Source organism: Cynocephalus volans, chromosome 6, assembly GCF_027409185.1.
Source record: "Cynocephalus volans isolate mCynVol1 chromosome 6, mCynVol1.pri, whole genome shotgun sequence".
Taxonomy (NCBI): domain Eukaryota; kingdom Metazoa; phylum Chordata; class Mammalia; order Dermoptera; family Cynocephalidae; genus Cynocephalus; species Cynocephalus volans.
In genome coordinates this window covers 163,924,702-163,944,196 of record NC_084465.1, presented here as the reverse complement: position 1 = coordinate 163,944,196, position 19,495 = coordinate 163,924,702, and the positions used below count along the sequence as shown (strand labels likewise).

Sequence of the window (19,495 nt, the reverse complement as noted above, 5' to 3'; positions counted from 1 at the left end):
TGAACTTTTAACATTTTTTGCAAGGCAGATCTACTGGTAGCAAGTTCCCTCAATTTTTCTTTGTCTGAGAAAGTCTTTATTTCTTTTTTACTTTTGGAGGGTAATTTTGCAAGGTACAGAATTCTAGCTGGGGTGCGTGTGTGTGTGTGTGTGTGTCCCTCAACACTTTAAATATTTCACTCCACTGTCTTCTTGTTTTCATGGCTTCTAAGGATTGTAATTCTTACCTTTCCTCCTTATAGGTAAGGTGTTTTAGTGTTTTTTGTTTGTTTGTTTGTTTTCCTACTGGCCTCTTTCAGAACTTTTTTCTTTAGCTTTGATTTTCTGTACTTTGAAAATTATATGCCTACGTGTAGTAATTTTGGCATTTATCCTGGTTGGTTTTCCGTGAGCTTCCTGGATTTGTGGTTCGGTATCTGAAATTAATTTGAATAATATCCTGAGCAGTAATTACTTCAAGTGTTCCTTCTGTTCTTATTTTCTTCTCCTCTGGCATTCCTATTACATGTGTTCACACCTTTTGAAGTTGTCCCATAGGACTTGGATATTCTGTTCTTTTTTTTCAGTCCTTTTTCTCTTTGCTTTTCTGTTTTGGGGATTTCTGTTGAGATATCCTGGGTCTCGGCAATTTTTCCTCAGCTGTGTCCAGTTTCCTAATATGTCCGTCAAAAGCATTCCTCTTTTTTGATACAGTGTTTTTGATTTCTAGCATTTCTTTTAGTTTCCTTCTTAAAATAAAATACATTTATGATGAACATCTTTCTTTTAATATAGCCCTTAGGCTATGATGTATCCCTTTTCATGAATTACTTTTCATGATATTTTAAATTAGCCAAATTGAAGTAAATTGTATAAATTCTACAAGTATTATGTTTGTAGAAACTGCAAGCATATATCTAATTTACTTAAAACATATTTCAGCACTGTTAGAATTTTAGTTTTACTGAGTATTTGTCTATTAACCAGTATAATTATTTTGCCTTACTTGAGGAATTACTTAATTCGTGTAATTTTGGAAAAATATGCAACTTGCATTTATTTGTTATCCCCTTAATTCAGATTATAGATTCTGCACATCTTCCAGTTCATACACCAACAATAAAGAGAAAGGAATATCACAGTAGAATCCTCTTTCCTCCTAAGGTATTTCATTTAGTTATAAGCTTAATGGGTTCCTTAAAAAATGAGAATAAATTGTTTTTGCTCTCTGTTATTGCCCTGACATTTATTAAAAAAAAAATTATTTTCAGAGTTACATTATCAAAGCTCAGGTCAGATCGAAAAATAAACACTACGGAAAATCATACTAAAAATCTTGGTAAGGTCCAAATGCACCAAAGGCAGGAGTGAATTATTTGGTAAAAATTTTTGGAAGACTTTTTTTTTCTTTAATGAGATTTAATTTATTTTATCACCCCTATTAATAATGTCTAGGCCATGGTAAACTAACTAATTTGAGTCTTACCCCTGAAACTAACTCAAGGAATGCATATCTCTTGACTTATACCAGGATAAATTCTAAATTCTTTATTTCAAATGTAAAGCTGAAACCACAGAAGTACTAGAAATGTACTAGAATATCCTATAACCTTGGAGAAGAAAAAGCCACTTTTTCATTTTTGAACTAGGTAAAGTTACCATCTATTCAAAACATAATTTAGGATGACCAAAATATTCAAAGCATTTCTCGTTAGTAATAAGTAACCAGAAGTTATAGCATATAAGAATAAAAGTAAATTCATGAATATAATAAAGACTGTTTTCCAAAATCTAATAGCAAATATTATCCTAAATGATAAAACACTAAAAGTTTTTCCTTAAAATCAGAAATGATGTAGAATTTTACCTCATAGCAGCATTAGTGTTTAGCAGGTTCTTCAACACTCTAGGAAATGCAATAAGAAATAAAAATGAAATGACTGAAGTAACCACTGGAAGATAAAACTGTTTCATGATATAATTGTTTGCCTAGAAAATTTGAGAATCTGGTTTAGAAAACTACTAAAATTAGTAAGATACTTTGGATACAAGGTAAATATACAAAATAGCATAGGTTATCTCTATTATATAATGACCACCTAGAAAAGAAACTAGAAAATATTTATATGCCAATATCAACAAAAACATATATTTAAAAAAAACAGAATAAAATAAACATTATAGACTTTTCATTTTGTCAGAATTAATGTATGATATTAAGGCAGTATTAATTAGAATACCAAAGGGTTCCCTTCCTTCCTATTTCCTTCTGACTTCTGTTTAAGCATGGTAGATTAAAAAACATATATATTTTTGCTTTCTACTGAAACCCTCTCAAGATAGAAAAAGGGGCAAATAAGTCAACATAATTTCCAAAGACGAAAGCCTGAATGAAGGGTTAGCAGAGCTGAGAAATTTAAAAGTTATGTGCTTAGAAAAAGTGGGCCAAAAAGTAGCAAGAAGATAGATTCTCAGAACCCAAGAAAGAATCAGGGATTAGAGACACCAGGTTCCTCAGAAGACGGGGGTGATGTGCTATGCTGAAAGCAGGGGAGTAGATTTTTCAGTGTGAGGAGCAGGTAGACCCTGTACAAGCATACGGAGTGCCCCCCACAGGGACTACAGCTCCATCCATTTTACAGATGAAGATATAGAGACATAAAGAAGCTGAGACAATTTGCCAACCAATAATTGGAGAAGCCAAATTTTGTTATAATTTACATATTACTAATTTATGCTATCAACAATTTGGGGGCAAAGAGACATGATTCAGAAATGGGAAATCTATCATGTATTACCAAATTGTAGATAAATCTGGGGAGATATTTAAAGTTTAAGTCATTGAAGTTTCAATTAGAAACTTCAGGATGGCCTCTTTCTGGAAGACGTAATACAGCCTCCTCCACAGGAGGTTACCGATTTATGATGCACAATGTTTTGTATTGATAGTAGAAAATGAAACACATAATATAGTATAGAGATAAAATTTCAAAATTATTCTTTTTTTTCAAAGAAGGTATAAAACCACATCACTTTTTGTCACCTGACCCATAAATATATTTATATTTGTACACATAGGCAATTCTCATTTAATTCAGTGCTAAAGAATAATTTGAAAAATTTATCAGTCTAGAAAGCATTATTGCAAATGTCCAGGGTATATCAGCACAAATAAAGGCTAGACTTTATTTACTTGGTTCCAAAAAGTATTAATAAGCACTTGGTTACCACATAGTAATAATAATTCTTTGGATAATTTTTAGGATCTTTTGCTCAATATTTTCCAATTAAAGAATAATCAAAGGGCAGGAATCCTAAATTCTCCATATAGAGATGACATTTTGGGCAGGGTGGGTTTGAAGGAATCAGCGGAATCACGTTTTCAAAGTTAATTAACCGTTGATGTGTATTTGGTCTCTTTGTTTTGTAGAGTAAGACCCACCAGTTTTTCCTCACGACTTTCACGGCCCCCACCAAGTGCCAGCAGTGCACGTCTCTGATGGTGGGTTTGATAAGACAGGGCTGTGTTTGTGACGGTAAGACTGCAATAGAAGGGACTTGGGGAGTCAGAGCTGAGCTTCTAGCAGAAATTGTGTTCTCTTTAGACTGCAGAAGCATGACAGTGGACTGATGACTTCACTAAAAATCTTACTGAGCCTGCTGTGCATTCGGAAGATTGGATGATGGTTGTTGGGAATAGTTTGGGGGGACCTCTGCACTGTGCCCCACCCAGAACCTCATCACCTCACAGCATATGTGAACAGTGGCCTCAGGGGTCGTGCCAGCAGGGCCACATTCGTTAAGAAAATGTACTTAAATGTATTTTGTTCTCTGTAGCACTAGTAGAGTGTGAGGACCATGTTCACTAGCTCATGTGATGGGAAAATGGAATGCCATCTCTGGAGTGTACTAATTTTATTTTACTCATTTAATTTATGATAGCAAATATTGTGGAAGGAAAGCAGTATGTTTTCAGAAACCCTGAACAGCCGACCATTGTGCCATACAAGGCATTTCTGGTCTGGTATTTGGGAGCGAACACGCTGTATTCCCTGGTTAACTTAGTGCACTGAGGGACATAGTGCCGAGCAAGACCGATGTCCCGCCCACTGCGTCCTTTCCTGTACACGTTGTGCTAACTCAGCAAACAAAGTGGGGTTTAAAATGGGGGCGCAGGTTCGTATAAAATCCCTCTAGGGCTGCAGACGCAGGCTCTAAGCTGAGCTCCCAGGAGCAGCTCCTGGCCCAGCATCGCTTGGCCTCTGGGCCTGGGCAGCTGCCTCCTGTGTTACAAGAAGACAAGTCAGGAAGCTGCAGCCCTTAGAACCTGCTGCTCTTGCTGGGATCAGGGAAGACACCGCTGCTGCCGAGTCTGCAGGATCAGGGCATCACCTGCAGAATTAAGAAAGCTTCCACCTAATTCGGAAGCCACCGCTGCAGCGTGACGTCCACATCCTCTGTTGGGATCCACACCAGCAAAACCGACCCTCCACATCCGAATCCAGGGATGACTCCAGGTCACACACAAACGTATCTTATTAGTGGAACTTACATCAGTTCCAAAACGTTAGCTGCGAGGGAATCTGGCAAATGTAGCTGCTAGCATTTCAGCATCTCCAGCAGTAGACAGAACTGTCATGTGAGATGAGAGAGTCCAGCTGTTGTGTCCATCTCAATCATATGTCTTCATTTCTTTCAAAAAGCGTGTGGGTTCTCCTGTCACACAACCTGTGCAGAGAAAGCTCCAAGAGCTTGTCCAGTGCCTTCTCAGCAAAAGAAGGGTCCTCTCTGTCTAGACCCACGAAAAGGCGCGGGAACAGCCTATGAAGGCCACGTCTGGGTAAGTGTCAATATGTAGGGTTTAGATCAACTCTTAAATATATTGTTAATCACCTCTCACTTTGTGAGCACATTTGTCATATATATATGTCATATAATATTTATAATATGTTGCACAATATAAATTATAGTATATGCAATTAAAATTTTTTATTCTATCCTTAAGAAAATGATTTCAGAACAAAATTTAGCTGTCCCCAATAGGATATTTTGAAATGTCCCAAAGTTTTCTATTTAGACCTTACTTTGTGACTAATCAATGGTGAAACCCCGATAATGATGCAGCTTTGACCCCCCCCATCAGCTATAATAAATTATGAGACTAAAAGTAAGATAAGCTTCTTGAGAAATATTTAAAATCTGAGTTGAATTTGAAGGATGGTGCTACCATGTTTGAATTTAATGTTACCTAGGAGCAAAACGTAATTTTAATGAATCACTAGTGGTAACTGAAATGACATCAATTTTATTTTCACAACAGGAGTCATTCAGTCCTCAAGGAAATTGCTATGTTTTTAAAATTTTGCGTATGTTACATAGTTCTGTTCTGTATCCTTAACAAGGAAAGTGACATATTAATAACAAATTTTTATTATTTTAATTTCATCTATATAATTGGATAGTATTTGATGATTTAGTTTGGATTGTTTTTATTTGTCTTTTAAAAATTAAAACTAAAGATCCCAAAGAAAGCAGGACTGAAAAAGGGATGGCAGCAAGCATTGGCTATAGTTTGTGACTTCAAACTCTTCCTGTATAATATAAATGAAGAAAAAGCCTCGAAATCCAGTGTTGTAGTGAGCCATGTGATTGACATGAGGTAAGCTTTGAAAAGGAAAATATTTTCTATCAAAAAATCTGTGAATAAAAATGGTTTTTGGTATTTTTAACCTCTATGTTAAATTCCTGATTTTCTTCATTGCCAAGTGACCTTTAGAATAGAATAGTTTTGCCTAAAGTTTGTGTTACTACCTTTAAGGTATACACTATAATTCAGTGTGATATTTAAAAGAGGTTTTTCCAGTCAAAAGTATATTTTCTTATTACATATGTGTGTTTATGCATGTATATAGTAAGAAAGGAAATAAACCTCAATACCAGACATTTGAAAATTGAGATATAATTCACACACCATAAAATTCACCAGTTTAAAATGTGCAGTCCACTAGTTTTTAGTACATTCACAAGGTTGTGTGACTACCATTACTATCTAATTTTAGAATATTTTCATCAACCCAAAAAGAAACCGTCTGCTCATTGGCAGCCATTCAGCATCCCTCTGTCCCCAGCCCCTGCCAGTCATGAATCTACTTCCTCTTTCTGTCTCTGTGAACATGCCTGTTCTGGATATTTTATGTAAATGGAATCATGCAACGTGCTGTTTCCTTCACTTAGCCTGTGTTTTCAGGGTTTGTCCATGTGGTGCGTTTCAATACTTCATTACTTTTTATGGCTGATACCCCTTATCAAACTGAAGAAGTTCCCTCCCTTTCCTAGTTTCTTGAGTGTTTTTATCTTGAAAGAGTGTCCTGTCTTGAAAAAGTGTTGGATTTTCTCACATGCTTTTTGCATCTATTAAGATGACCATACGGCTTTTTTCTCTTTTATTCTATTAACATGCATGTGTTACATTGATTGGATTTTGTATGTAGAACCAACTTTGCATTCCTGGGATAAATTCTACTGGGCCATGGGTTATAATCCCTTTTACATGCTTCCAGTTGGGGTTGTTAGAATTTATTAAGGATTTTTACATCTACATTCCTACAGAATATTGGTCTATAGTTTTCTTTTTATATATTTGTTTGGTTTTGATATCACGGTAATACTGGCACAGAATGAATTGTAAAGTACTCTTTCCCCTTCTATTTTCTGAAAGAGTTCATGAAGGATTAGTATTAATTCTTTTCTACATGTTTTGTAAAATTCATTAGTGAAGCCATCTGATCTTCAGCTTTTCTTTATGGGAAGTTTTTTGATTAATAGCTCAATCTCTTTACTTGATTAGATTTTTTGTATCTTTTTTAAGTCAGTTTTAGTACTTGTGGCTTTCTAGGAATTTTTGCATTTCATTTAGATTATTTAATTTGTTGGCATACAATTGTTCTAATATTCCCTTATACTGCTTTTAATTTCTTTTTATTTTCAAATTTTTAAAAATTATTTATTTATTAATATTATTGTTATTTTACATTCTAAGATGTTGTTGCAGAGCAGTTGGTTAGGAGGAGGAGGAAGGGGGGTGTGGTCGAGGCCGGTGGCACCCCCCTCATTCCAGCAGTGGCTCGGTCACTGCCAGGCTGGATGCAGAGGTTGGGTACCCTCTTTTAATTTCTGAAAGGTCAGTAGTAACGTTCCCTGTTTCATTTCTCATTTTAGTAATCCGAGTTTTTTCTTGCTATGTTTTTGGTCAGTTTAGCTATAGGTTTATCAATTTTGTTGATCTTGTCAAAGAACCAACTTTTTTTTTTTTTCAATTTTCTCTGTTATTTTTCTGTACCCTAGTTCATTAATCTCCAGTCTAATTTTTATGATTTCCTTCCTTCTGCTAGCTCTGGTTTAGTTTGCTCTTCTTTTTTTAGTTTCTTAAGTTGGGGACTTAGGTTATTGATTTTAGATCTTTTTTAATGTCTTTTCTAATCTTACACGTATAAATTTCCCTCTGAGCACTGTTTTTGCTTCATCCCATAAGTTTTGTCATGTTATGTTTTTGTTTTCATTCATCTCAAAGTATTTTCTGATTTCTTCCTTAACCCGTTGGTTAGCTAGCAGTGTGTTGTTTAATTTCCACATATTTACAAATTTCCCAAATTTCTTTCTGGTATTGATTTCTCATTTCATTCCATTGTGGTCAGAAGCATACTTTGTATGATTTCAATCCTTTTAATGTACACTTAAGAATGTATTCTGCTGTTTTGGGCGGAGTGTCCTATATGTGTTTTATTGGATTACACTGTTGTTATTTCCATGCTTATTTTCTGCCTAGTTCTTTTTATTATTGAAAGGCAGGTATTGAATGAAATCCCCAATTAGTATTGTTAAATTGTCTATTTCTCCCTTAATTTCTGCAAGGTTTTGCCTCATGAATTTTGGTGCTCTATTGTAGATGCATATATGTTTATGTTATATATTCATGATAGATTGATCTTTTTATCGATATGAAGTATCTCTGTCTCTAGTAACAATTTTTGTCTAAAATTTTATTTTGTCTTACATTATATAGATACTTCAGCTCTATTTTGGTTACTGATTGCATGATATATCTTTCTCTTTTACTTTCAACCAATTTGAGTCTTTGAGTCTAAAGTCTATCTCTCATAGCATATACTGGGATCATTTGTTGATTCACTTGTTCAGTCTCTGCCTTTTAAATGGAGAGTTTAGTCCATTTTTATTTAATATAATTACTGATAAGGTAAGATTTACCTGCCATTTTGCTGTTTGTTTTTTATATGTCTTATGTCATTTTGTTCATCTATTCCTCCTTTACTATTGTCTTTTGTGTAAAAGAGATATTTGCTAGTGTGCCGTTTTAATTCCCTCCTCATTTATTTTGCTATATATTTTAAATTATTTTCTAGTAGTTTTCCTGGGGCTTAAAATTAACATCTTAATATACAACAATGTAGTTTGGGTTAATACAAACTTAAGTTCAATAGTATACAAACAAAACTGTGCTCCTACGTGGCTTCATCTCCCACTTTTCTGCAATTTATATCTTAATACATTGTCTGTCAGCACAGATTTGTAATTATTGCTTTATGCAACTGTCTAAATATGTAGAAGAAAAAAAGTGTCATAGACAAAAATATATTTATTTTATACCATCTTTTATATTTAGGTATGTATTTATCTTTACTAGTAATTTCCATGTGGATTACACTTACTATTTAGTGTACTCTCATTTTAGTCTGAAGGACTCACTTTAGTGTTTCCTGTATCACAGTTCTGCTAGTAATGAATTCTCCCAGTTTTTGCTTATGAGGGGATGTCTTAATTTGTCCTTCATTTTTTGAAGGGTAGTTTTGCTGGATATATAATTCATGGCTGACAGTATTTTTATCAGTTTGTTTGGGCTGCCATAAAAATACCACAGACTGGGTGGCTGAAAAACAGAAATTTATTTTCTCCCAGGTCTGAAGCCTGTAAGTCCAAGATAAAGGTGACAGAAGAATTGGTTTCTTCCGAGGCTTCTCTCCTTGGCTTGCACATGGCCACCTTCTTGTTGTCTCCTCACATGGCCTTTTCTTTATGCATGCACATCCCTGGTGTCTCTGCTTATAACAATACCAGTCATATTGCATTAGGCATCATCCATATAACCTCTTTTCACCTTAATCACTTCTTTAAGGGCCCTATCTCCAAATACAATCACATTCTGAAGTGTACTGGAAGTTAGAACTTCAACATATAAGTTTTAAGGGGACATAATTCATTCCAAAGCAGTATTTTTTTTATCCCTTTAAATATATCATTCCACTACCTTTTGGCCTCCATGATTTCTGATAAGAATTCATCTGTTAATCTGTTCATGAGATCCCTTGCACATGATGAATTGCTTCTCTCTTGCCACTCTCAAAATTTTCTCTTTGTTTTTCAACAAATCGTTTATGAAGTATCTATGTATGGATCTCTCAGAGTATATTCTACTTGGAGGTTGTTGTGATTCATGGACATGTAGATTAATGTTTTTCATCAAATTTGGAAAATTTTCAGCCATTATTCCTCAGTTATTCTTTCTGCCCCCTTTTCTCTCTCCTCTTTCTCTGAGACTCTCATTATGTATATTTTAGTATGCTGCATGGTATCTACAGGTCTCTGAAGTTCTTTTCATTTTTATTTATTGTTTTTCTCTTTCTTTTCCTTAGATTGACGTCAATTGACCTATCTTTAAATTCAGTGCTTCTCTCTACTTCTAAAAGTTCAACTTATTTTTTTAGCTCCCACATATGAATGAGAACTTACAGTATTTATCTTTCTGTGTCTGACTTTTTTCACTTAATGTAATGTATTTCAGTCTCATTTCATTCTTTTTCATGGCTAAGTAATATTTCATTGAGTACATATACCATATTTTCTTTATCCATTCATCCATTGACAGACACCTAGGTTGATTCCATATACTGGGTAGGGTATTATAAATTGTGCTGCAGTAAACATGGGGGAGCAGATATCTCTTTGGTATGCTAACTTTCTTTACTTTGGGTAAATACCCAATAGTGGGATTGCTTCTCATATGGTAATTGTATTTTTTAGTTTCTTAAGAAAATTCCATACTGTTTTCCATAATGGCTGCACTAATCCCCAACTACAGTCTACTAGGGTTCCCCTTTCTCTGCATCTGTGCCAGCATTTGTTGCTCTCTGTCTTTTTGATAATGTCCAGTCTAACTGGGGTGAGGTGATATTTCAATGTGGTTTTGATTTGCATTTCCCTGATAATTAGTGATGTTGAGCTTTTGTTTTTTTTTTTTTCTTTTCTTTTTTCATGTACCTGTTGGCCATTTGTAGGTCTTCTTTTGAGAAATATGTATTCAGGTCATTTGTCCATTTCTTAATCAAATTATTTGGGGTTTTTTGCTGTTAAGTTGTTTAAGTTCCTTTTCTAATAGTAATCCCTTGTCAGATGAATAGTTTTCAAATATTTTCTCCCATTCCACTTAATGTCTCTTCACTCTGTTGATTATTTCTTTTGCTGTACAGAAGCTTCTTAGTTTGGTGTAATCCCGTTTGCCTATTATTGCTTTTGTTGCCTGTGCTTTAGAAGTCTTCTCCATAAAATTTTTGCCCAGATCAATGTCTTAGAGTATTTCCCCTACGTTTTATTCTACTAGTTTTATAGTTTCAGATCTTACATTTAAGTCTTTAACCTGTATTGAGTTCATTTTGGTAAATGGTGAGATACAGGGATCTAGTTTTATTCTTCTGCATATGGAAGTCAGTGTAATGCCTCCAGCTTTATTGGATTTGCTGAGGATTGATTTAGCTATTTGGGATCTTTTGTGGTGCATATGGATTTTAGGATTGTTTTCTCCATTTCTGTGAAGAATGTCATTGGTATTCTGATAGGAATTGCATTGAAAGTGCAGGTCTCTTTGTGTATTATGGTCATTTTGACAATATTAATTCTTCTAATCTATGAACATGGAATGTATTTCTGTTTTTTGGTGTCGTTTTCAATTTCTTTCATAAGTGTTTTGCAGTTATCATTGTCGAGATCTTTCACCTCCTTGGTTAAATTCATTCCTAGGTATTTTATGTTTTCAGTAGCTATTGTAAGTAGGATTTCTCTCTTTATTTTTTCTTCTGTTTTGCTAGTTTGTCATTGATGTACAGAAATACCACTGATTTTTGTATATTGGCTTTGTATCCTGCAACATTACTGAATTTGTTTATCAATTCTAAAAGTTTTTTATCTTTTTCTATATATAAGATCATTTTATCTGTAAACAGGAACAATTTGACTTCCTCTTTCCAATTTGGATGACCTTTATTTCTTTGTCTTGCCTAATTGCTTGACTAGAACTTCTAGTACTGTGTTAAATAGGAGTGGTGAATGTGAGTGGTGAATGTGAGCATCCTTGTTCTTGTTATTAGAGGAAAAACTTTCAACTTTTGCAATTCAGGATGATGTTAGCTGTTGGTTTGTCAGATATGGCCTTTAGTACATTGAGATACTTTCCTTCTATACTTAATTTGTTGAGACTTTTTATCATAAAAGGATGTTTTATTTCATCAAATGTTTTTTCTGCATCTATAGAGGTGATCATTTTTTTTTTGTTCTTCATTTTGTTGGTGTGGTGTATCACATTTATTGATTTGCATACATTGAATCTTCCTTGCATCCCTGGAGTGTATCCCACTTGATCATGGTATATAATCTTTTTGATGTACTGTTGAATTCTATATGCTAGTATTTTGTTGAGGGTTTTTGCATCTACGTTCATCAGAGATATTGGCCTGTAGTTTGGTTTTTTTTTGTTTGGTTGGTTGGTTTTTTTTTTTTTTTTTTTTTTTGGTGTCTCTGTCTGATTTTAGTATAAGGGTGATACTGGCCTCATAGAATAAATTTGGAGAATACCATCTGCTTTGATTTTTTGGAATAGTTTGAGAAGAATTGGTATTAATTCTCCTTTAAAAGTTTGCTGGAATTCAACAGTGAATCCATCTGGTCCTGAGCTTTGCTTTATTGGGAAACTGCTGATTACTGGTTCAATTCTGTTAGTCATATTGTCTGCTCAGGTTTTTTATTTCTTCTTGGTTTAGTCTGGTAAAATATACGTGTCCAGAAATTTATCCATTTTCTCTAGATTTTCCAGTTTGTTGGCATATTGTTTATTATAATCTGTAATGATTTTTTGTATTTCTGTGGTGTCAGTTATAATGTCTTCTATTTTATTTCTGATTTTTGTTATTTTGGTCTCTCTCTCTCTCTCTCTCTCTCTCTCTCTGTCTCTCACTCTCACTCTCATTAGCCTACCTAATGATTTGACAATTTTATCTTCTAAAAAATTTTTTTTGTTTTGTTAATTTTTTGCACTTTTTAAAATTGGTTTCTTTCATTTAGCTCTGTTCTGATCTTTATTGTTTCTTTTCATCTACTAAATTTGGGGTTGGATTGTTCTTGCTTTTCTAGGTATAATATTAGGGATTTTATTTAAAATCTTCCTACTTTTTAAGTAAGCACTTTTTGTAATAAACTTCTTAGTACTGCTTTTACAGTAACCTATAGGTTTTGATATGATGTGCCTCTATTTTCATTTGTTTCAAGTAATTTTTTTATTTCCTCCTAATTTCTTCTTTGATTCATTGGTCATTCAGGAGCATGTTGTTTAATTTCCATATATTTGAAGCATTTGCAAAGTTTCACTTGTTTGTGGTCTGAAAAGATACTTTACATGATTTCAATTTTTTAAAATTTGTCGAGAGTTTACTTGTGATCCATCCTGGAGAATGATATACGTACTGTTGAGAAGAATGTATATGCTGCAGTTGTTGGATGAAATGTTCTGTAAATGTCTGTTAAGTCCATTTGGTCTATAGTGCAGTTTAAATCCAATGTTTCTTTGTTGATTTTTTGTCTAGATGATCTATCCAGTGATGAGATAGGGATGTTGAAGTCCCCAACTATTGTCATATTGGGGTCTATCTCTCTCTTTAGATCCAATTATATTTACTTATATGTCTGGGTGCTCCAGCCTTGGGTGCATATATCTTTACAATTGTTATATCCTTTTGCTGAATTGATCCCTTTATCATTATATAATGTCCTTCTTTGTCATTTTTTAATAGTTTTTAACTTAAAGTCCATTTAATCTGATATAAGTATAACGACTCCTGCTCATTTCTGATTTCTATTTGCATGGAATATCTTTACCATCCCTTCACTATTGGTCTATGTGTGTCTTTACAGATAAAGTGAATTTTTTGTAGGCAGCATATAGTTGGATCTTGTTTTTTAGTCCATTAAGCCAGTCTATATCTTTTAAATGAGGAATTTAATCCATTTACCTTTAAGTTTGTTATTGAAAGGCATTGCCTTACTCCTAACATTTAATTAATTACTTTATGGTTGTTTTATGTATCTTTTGTTTCTTTCTTTCTCTTTTATTGTTTGCCTTTGTTTTTTGTTGGCTTTCTGCAGCAGTAAGATGTATTTTTTTCTTTCTTGTTTGTGTGTCTGCTCTACTAGTGAATTTTATTCCTTCACATGTTATCATGATGGTAGTTATCACTCTTTCGCTTACAGGTACAGAACTCCCTTAGAGATTTCTTGTAGTGGTGATTTCCCACAGTTTTTGTTTGTCTGGGAAAGACACTCTTTCTCTTTTATTTATGAATGATAGATAGCTTTGTTGGTGTAGAATTATTGGCCAACAGTTTTATTTCTTTCAACACTTTGAATGTATCATTCTACTCTCTCCTGGCCTGAACAATTTCTGCAGAGAATCTGCCATTGGTCTGATGGAAATTGCCTCTTAGGTAATGAAACTTTTCTCATGTTTTAAAAATTCTCTCTTTATCTTTGACTTTTGACAGTTTACTACAATGTGTCTTGCAGAGGACCTTTGTGCCTTAAATCTGTTTGGGGATCTTTGAGATTCTTAGATCTGGTAATCCCAATTTCTCTCAATGCTTGGGAAGTTTTCAGCTATTATTTTATTAAATAGGTTTTCTGTGACTTTTACCTTCTCTTCCCCCTCTGGAACACCAAAAATATGGATGTTTGTACACTTAAAGTGGTTCCATTGATCTTGTAGGTTTTCTTCTTTTATTAAAAATTCTTTTCTTCTTTTGTCCAACTGGGTTGTTTAAAAAACCTGTCTTCAAGTTCAGAAATTCTTTCTTCTGCTTGATCCAGCCGGTTTCTTGAACCCTGGGTGGTATCTCATTTCATTTAATAAACTATTTAGTTCCAATATTTCTGCTTGATTCTTTGTTATGATATCTATCTCTTTGTTGAATCCTTCCAATTCTGAATCATTTTTCTAATTTAATTGTGTTGTCTGTCTATGTTTTCTCACATCTCATTGAGTTTCCTTAAGAGTATTATTGTTTAGAATTCCTTTTTAGGCATTTTATAAATTTCCTTTGTGGGGGGAACTAGTACTGGGGAATTATTTTATTCCTTTTGGGGTATCATGTTTTCTTGTTTTTTTTATGTTTCTTGTATTCCTGTGTTTATATCTGAGCACTTGGTTGAACACTTGCTTTTTTACTTACTCTGGAGGAGCTTTTGATGGGAGAGACTCTATCCTGTAGATAATGTTCTACATCAGTTGGACAGGTTGTTTTAGATGTGGTTTCAGGTGAGCACAGTAGTGTAGTCTCTGTGTGATTTCTTGGGCTATATTTAATGTTGGAGTGTCTGTGAGTGCCTCTGTGGCCTAGGCACTGGGTCACGTGATGATGGCTTCTTGCTGAAGTTAGCAACACTGGGCTGGGTCACAGGGATCACGGATGAGGTCTTGAGCTCTTGAGTGAAGTGTCGGGGTGCTCTGCAACTCCTCAGCTGGACCAGGCAACCCTAGGCAAGCTCACTGGTGCCCCAGCCAGGATCTTGTGGCCCCAAGAGAGTCACTGGGGTGCTCTGTAGCTCCTCAGCTTAAATAGGTCACCATGGGCATGATTTCTGGTGTTACAGTAAGGACCTTGAACTTTGAAGAAGACAATGAAGTGCCCAGCAGCTTCTCAACTAAAGTGAGCCATTCTGGGTATAGTTGCTGTGGTCATGGGTGAGATATTGTGCCCCCAAGAGAGATTCTGGAGCTCTCTGAAGCTTCACTGTTGAAGTGGGTCTCTCTGGGAGAGGTCTCCAGGGTCATAGGAGGGGTCCTGTACCCTCAAGAGAGACATTGGATTGCCCTGCAGCACCACTGTTGGAGTGGGCCACTCTCAGCAAGGTTGTTGCAGTTGGGGGCAGGACTCTGCACTCCCATGAGGAATGCTGGGGTGCTCTGCAGTTCCTCAGCTGGAGTAGGACACTCCAGATAAGGTTTCTGGGATTGTGGTTGGGACCTTGTCCCATCAAGAGAGATTTTGGGTCACTCTACAGCTCCTTGGATCATGTGAGCCACTCTGAGTGGAGTTGCCAGGGCCATAGATGGGCCCCTAAACCCCAAAAGAGACTCTGGGTAACTCTGCAACCCCTCATCTGGAATGGGCTGCCCCACACAAGGTCACTGGGGTTTTGGTCAGGTCCCTGTGCCCCCAAGAGAGATGCTGGGTCACTCTGTAGCTCCCTACTTAGAGTGGGCCACTTTGGGCACAGTCATGAGGGCTGTTAAGGGGCCCCATTACCCCCAAGAGAGACACTGGGTCACTGTGTAGCCCCTCAGCTAGAGTGGGCCACCCTGTGCTAGGTCACTGGGATTGTGGGAAGGCCCCTGTCTCCCCAAGAGAGATTCTGGGTCATACTGCAGCTCCCCAGGTGGAGAGGGTGGCCCTGGGCCGGCTCACTGGAGCTGCAGATGGAGTTCTTGCCTCCGAGAGAGGTGTGGAGGTGCTTCACAGTTTCTCAGCCGAGTGCTTGGGCCTGGGAGGGTTTCTGGAGCTGCAGTGAGGTTTTGTGCACCTGGGGTGGGGGGACATGGGTACCCCACTGAAAAGAACAGGGTCAGCAGCAATGGCAGAAGGCCCCAGTTGGTCAACCCTCTGGCTTTGGAAAGTGCATGCACTGGCTCCGTCTGTCCTGGAGGCAGCCTCTGCACAGTGCTGTACTGCCTGTTCCCAGGGGTGCAGAGCATTGTGTGGGCTCAGGTGCCAGAGTCCTGGTGTGATGAGGGGGCCTTAGGGATGTGGAGAGGCCAGGCTATTGGGCCCCAAGGCAAAATGCACTCAGGTGTTGGCTCCGATCCCAAAATGGTGATATGCTGTGGCAGCCTGGGACCTGGGGGGTGGGGAGGCTCAGCATGAATTCCCTCCCTGGATTAATGTGGTGGTGTGGGCTTTCAGCAGCTCCCCACAGTGGGCTCACTGTCTGCAAGGGCCACGCAGCTCCATTGTAGCTTGGATTGCAACATCCATGGTGTAGCTCTTGCTGACCTTTTCCCTGTAGGAAGAAGTTCCTCCTGGGTTCCTGCTGCTCCTGGCTGGAGACTAGGGTGGTAGAGATGTTTAGTGAGATTTCTGAAGTCACGTGTAAAGTCTTTATTCTATCACATGCAGTCACTGAAGTCTCTAGTCTGTTAGCTTAGTGGTTAGCTAATAATTGGGCAGAAATTTCCTTATACACTGAGAACCAATACATTTCCCAGTCTTTGCTGAGGTGCTCTGTGTGTATATTGAAGAACTCTTTCAATGCTCAGCCAGGCAGGTAACAACTCTGTCTTAGCCTGCACTTTCTGCTGGTGAAGAGCCTCAAGAATATTGGAAAAAATGATGACTGAAATCTTCCCAAACTTAATGAAAAACATTAACTTACACATCCGTGGTTAGCCAGAGGCGAGAGGTCTTATAGCCTTCTCAGGTCTTTCTTAAGCATGTGCATAGGCCTGAGTGTGTGGGTAGTCATCTAGATTCCTAACAATATTTCAGAAATTTTCAAGGTCCCTGTAGATATCTTATTCCTGAGCTTTTCTCTTTGAGAGTTTTTCTGAGTGTTAAACACTGCCTCAGGCATCTGTGACGTTAAAATGCTTGCCTGTGATTGTTTTCTCTATGTTCCACCTGGAGAATAGATTTTGCAAGCTGGGAGAGCTCTGGTTCAGGACAGACGTGCCAGTTCCCTTCTCCTTCCTCCGCCTCCCGCCCTCTGCCTTGCCGTCTGGTGACTGCCAGGAGGGACTGTGAATGCAGGGTGCTGCCCTTTCAAGACTCCTGAGGAACTGGAGAGTGAAGCATGGGACTGGGGCAAGTTAAGACACCACAAAGCTCACCACTCTTACCAAGATATAGCTTTTTTTTTTCTTGAATAAATCCTCCTCAGATTGTCACAAACTTTTGGTTAATTTGCCGAGTGCTGAAGAAGTTGGTCTGAAAAAATTTGGCAGTTTTCTAGTTGCTTTTATGACAGAGAATTTTCAGAGATCCTTCCTCTGCTGTTTTCTCTGACATCACTCCATGTACTCTTGGAGTGTTTAATAAAGGATGTGAATCAGTGAACTGGTGTAAGCACCTCCTGCTAAGAGAAATGCAACATGGCTCTCTGCTCCTCTGACAGAATTTCCTGAGTCTTTTAGGCCCCTCTTCACCTTCCTCTGTGTGTCTCTCAGCGTCTGTCCGTGGCCTTATTCTCTTCCTCCTCTGCATACTACTGGGTAATATCACTTCCTGGGGCTCCAGGTGTCACCTGCACAGAGCCTTGGCATGGGAAACCAGATAATCCTGGAAGGTGACTTTAAAAAGGTTAGTCTGGCAGTGGGGCTTTTAAATAATAAGATAGTTTGGGTGCACGTGTGTGCGTGTGTGTGTGCATGTATTAGGTTTTGGGGATGGGAAATGAAGGAAGCTTGCCATAGTCTATTCTTCAGGTTAGATGAGTGTCTGCACTAAAATGCTGGCTTTGAGAATTATAACAGAAGAGATGGACAAGAAATATCACTAAGGCAACCTCACGGAACGTGGTGAGTGACAGAGAAAGGAAAACGGGAAGAGGAGTAACAGATGGTGCTGAGGTTTTAAGACACTGAAACTGAGAGATTGAAGGCAACATTGACAATAGTAAGGATTAATGAAAAATGATGTATAGCGAAAAAGAAAATAAATTTTGTTTCAGATTTTTAAAAAGTAAAAAAATATCAAGTGAACTGAATCGAACAGATTTTTGCTTTAAATCAAGATAGAGTAACAGGGACCATATTTAATCTTCTACTTGAAACAACCAAAAACTGATTTTAATGGGCTGGACATTAGACAATGAAGAGCGGTGATAACTGAAAAATGGGAAAAAAAAGTGAGGTGAGTTGTACATTTGCTCCTGGTTACTGCACCAGGAACATGAAACACAGGAATTGGAATCCCATATAGAGAGAGGTGAACTCCCCAAGTTGAGAGAGGAAGTTGAGCGTCTGGAGAGACAAGGGTAGCTAGAGTTCACAAGACAGAGTATCAGAGAAGAGAGAGCAGGAGAGAGCCAGAGAGAGTCAGAGAAAGAGTGCACGTGTGAGTGGTGTCCTGGGATCCAAAAAAGATCCCACTAAAGGATTCAGCACACGACCCATCAGCAACCACCAGAAAGGATTAAGGTGTCTTCCAGCCAGCCAGACTGGAAGCCTCAGTACTTGGAAGAATATCAGAAGGGTCTTGCCTCAGTAGTGGGGAATAATTAGCCCTTTCACAAATACTTTCTGGCCCCACCTAACAAATTTTAAAAGCAAGACCTGAAAGGATCAACTCTTTCCAAGTTCTTGCATACCTGTTAATAAAAATATCCAGTACCCAACAAGATAACATCTACAGTCTCAGACATCCAGTAAAAAGTTATCAAGCATGCAAAGAAACAGGCAAATGAGACCCATCGTGACAAGAAAAATCAACAAAGAAAGATGGATCCAGAAGGGATGCAAATGTAGAATTAGCAGAAAAGGATATTAGAACAGTTGTTTCTGAAAACTTAAGTAGATATATGGAAGGTATCAAAAGACCCAGGTCAAATTTATAGAGATAAAAACTGTAATATCCAATATGAAAAACACAATGGATGTGATCAATGGCAAATTAGACGTTCCAGAAGATAAGACATAGCAATAAAAACTATCCAAAATGAAACAAATAGAGAAAAAGAACAGAGCATCAGTGAACTGCAGTACAACTTTGAATGGCCTATAATATGTGTATTAGTCAGTTTCTTTTGCTTATAATAAAATATCTGAAACTGGGTAATTGAAAACAAAACTTATTTCTTACAGTTCTGGAGACTGGGAAGTCCAAAGTCCAGGGAACACATCTAGTGAAGTCCTTGTTCTTCGTGGTGAATCTCCACAGCAAGGCAGAATGTCACATGGTGAGAGAAATGGACTGAGCAAGACAGAGCCAAGCTTCTCACTTGCTGTCCTTATAGAGCCATCATAGCCATGCCCGTGACCACTAATTAAATAATCCATTCAGAAGGGAACAGTCCTCCCAATCTAATCACCTCTTAAAGGCCCCACCTTTAAATTACCATGATAGGATTTCCCACCATCTTAACACTGCTACAGTGAGTATTGAGTTTCCAATGCATGAACCTGTGGGGGACA

At 37.2% G+C, this 19,495-nt stretch overlaps 1 protein-coding gene across 1 annotated transcript in view; it reads left to right on the top strand.

The window, feature by feature from the left end:
* Positions 1–5,642, top strand: part of LOC134381136 (serine/threonine-protein kinase MRCK alpha-like) — a 36,900-nt gene extending 31,258 nt beyond the window's left edge. The window contains exons 7-10 of the mRNA XM_063101179.1: positions 1,060–1,143; positions 3,410–3,515; positions 4,683–4,819; positions 5,499–5,642. Coding sequence (XP_062957249.1) covers positions 1,060–1,143; positions 3,410–3,515; positions 4,683–4,819; positions 5,499–5,642 — 471 coding nt within the window. The remainder of the gene's footprint in view (positions 1–1,059; positions 1,144–3,409; positions 3,516–4,682; positions 4,820–5,498) is intronic.
* The last annotated feature ends 13,853 nt before the right edge of the window (positions 5,643–19,495 follow it).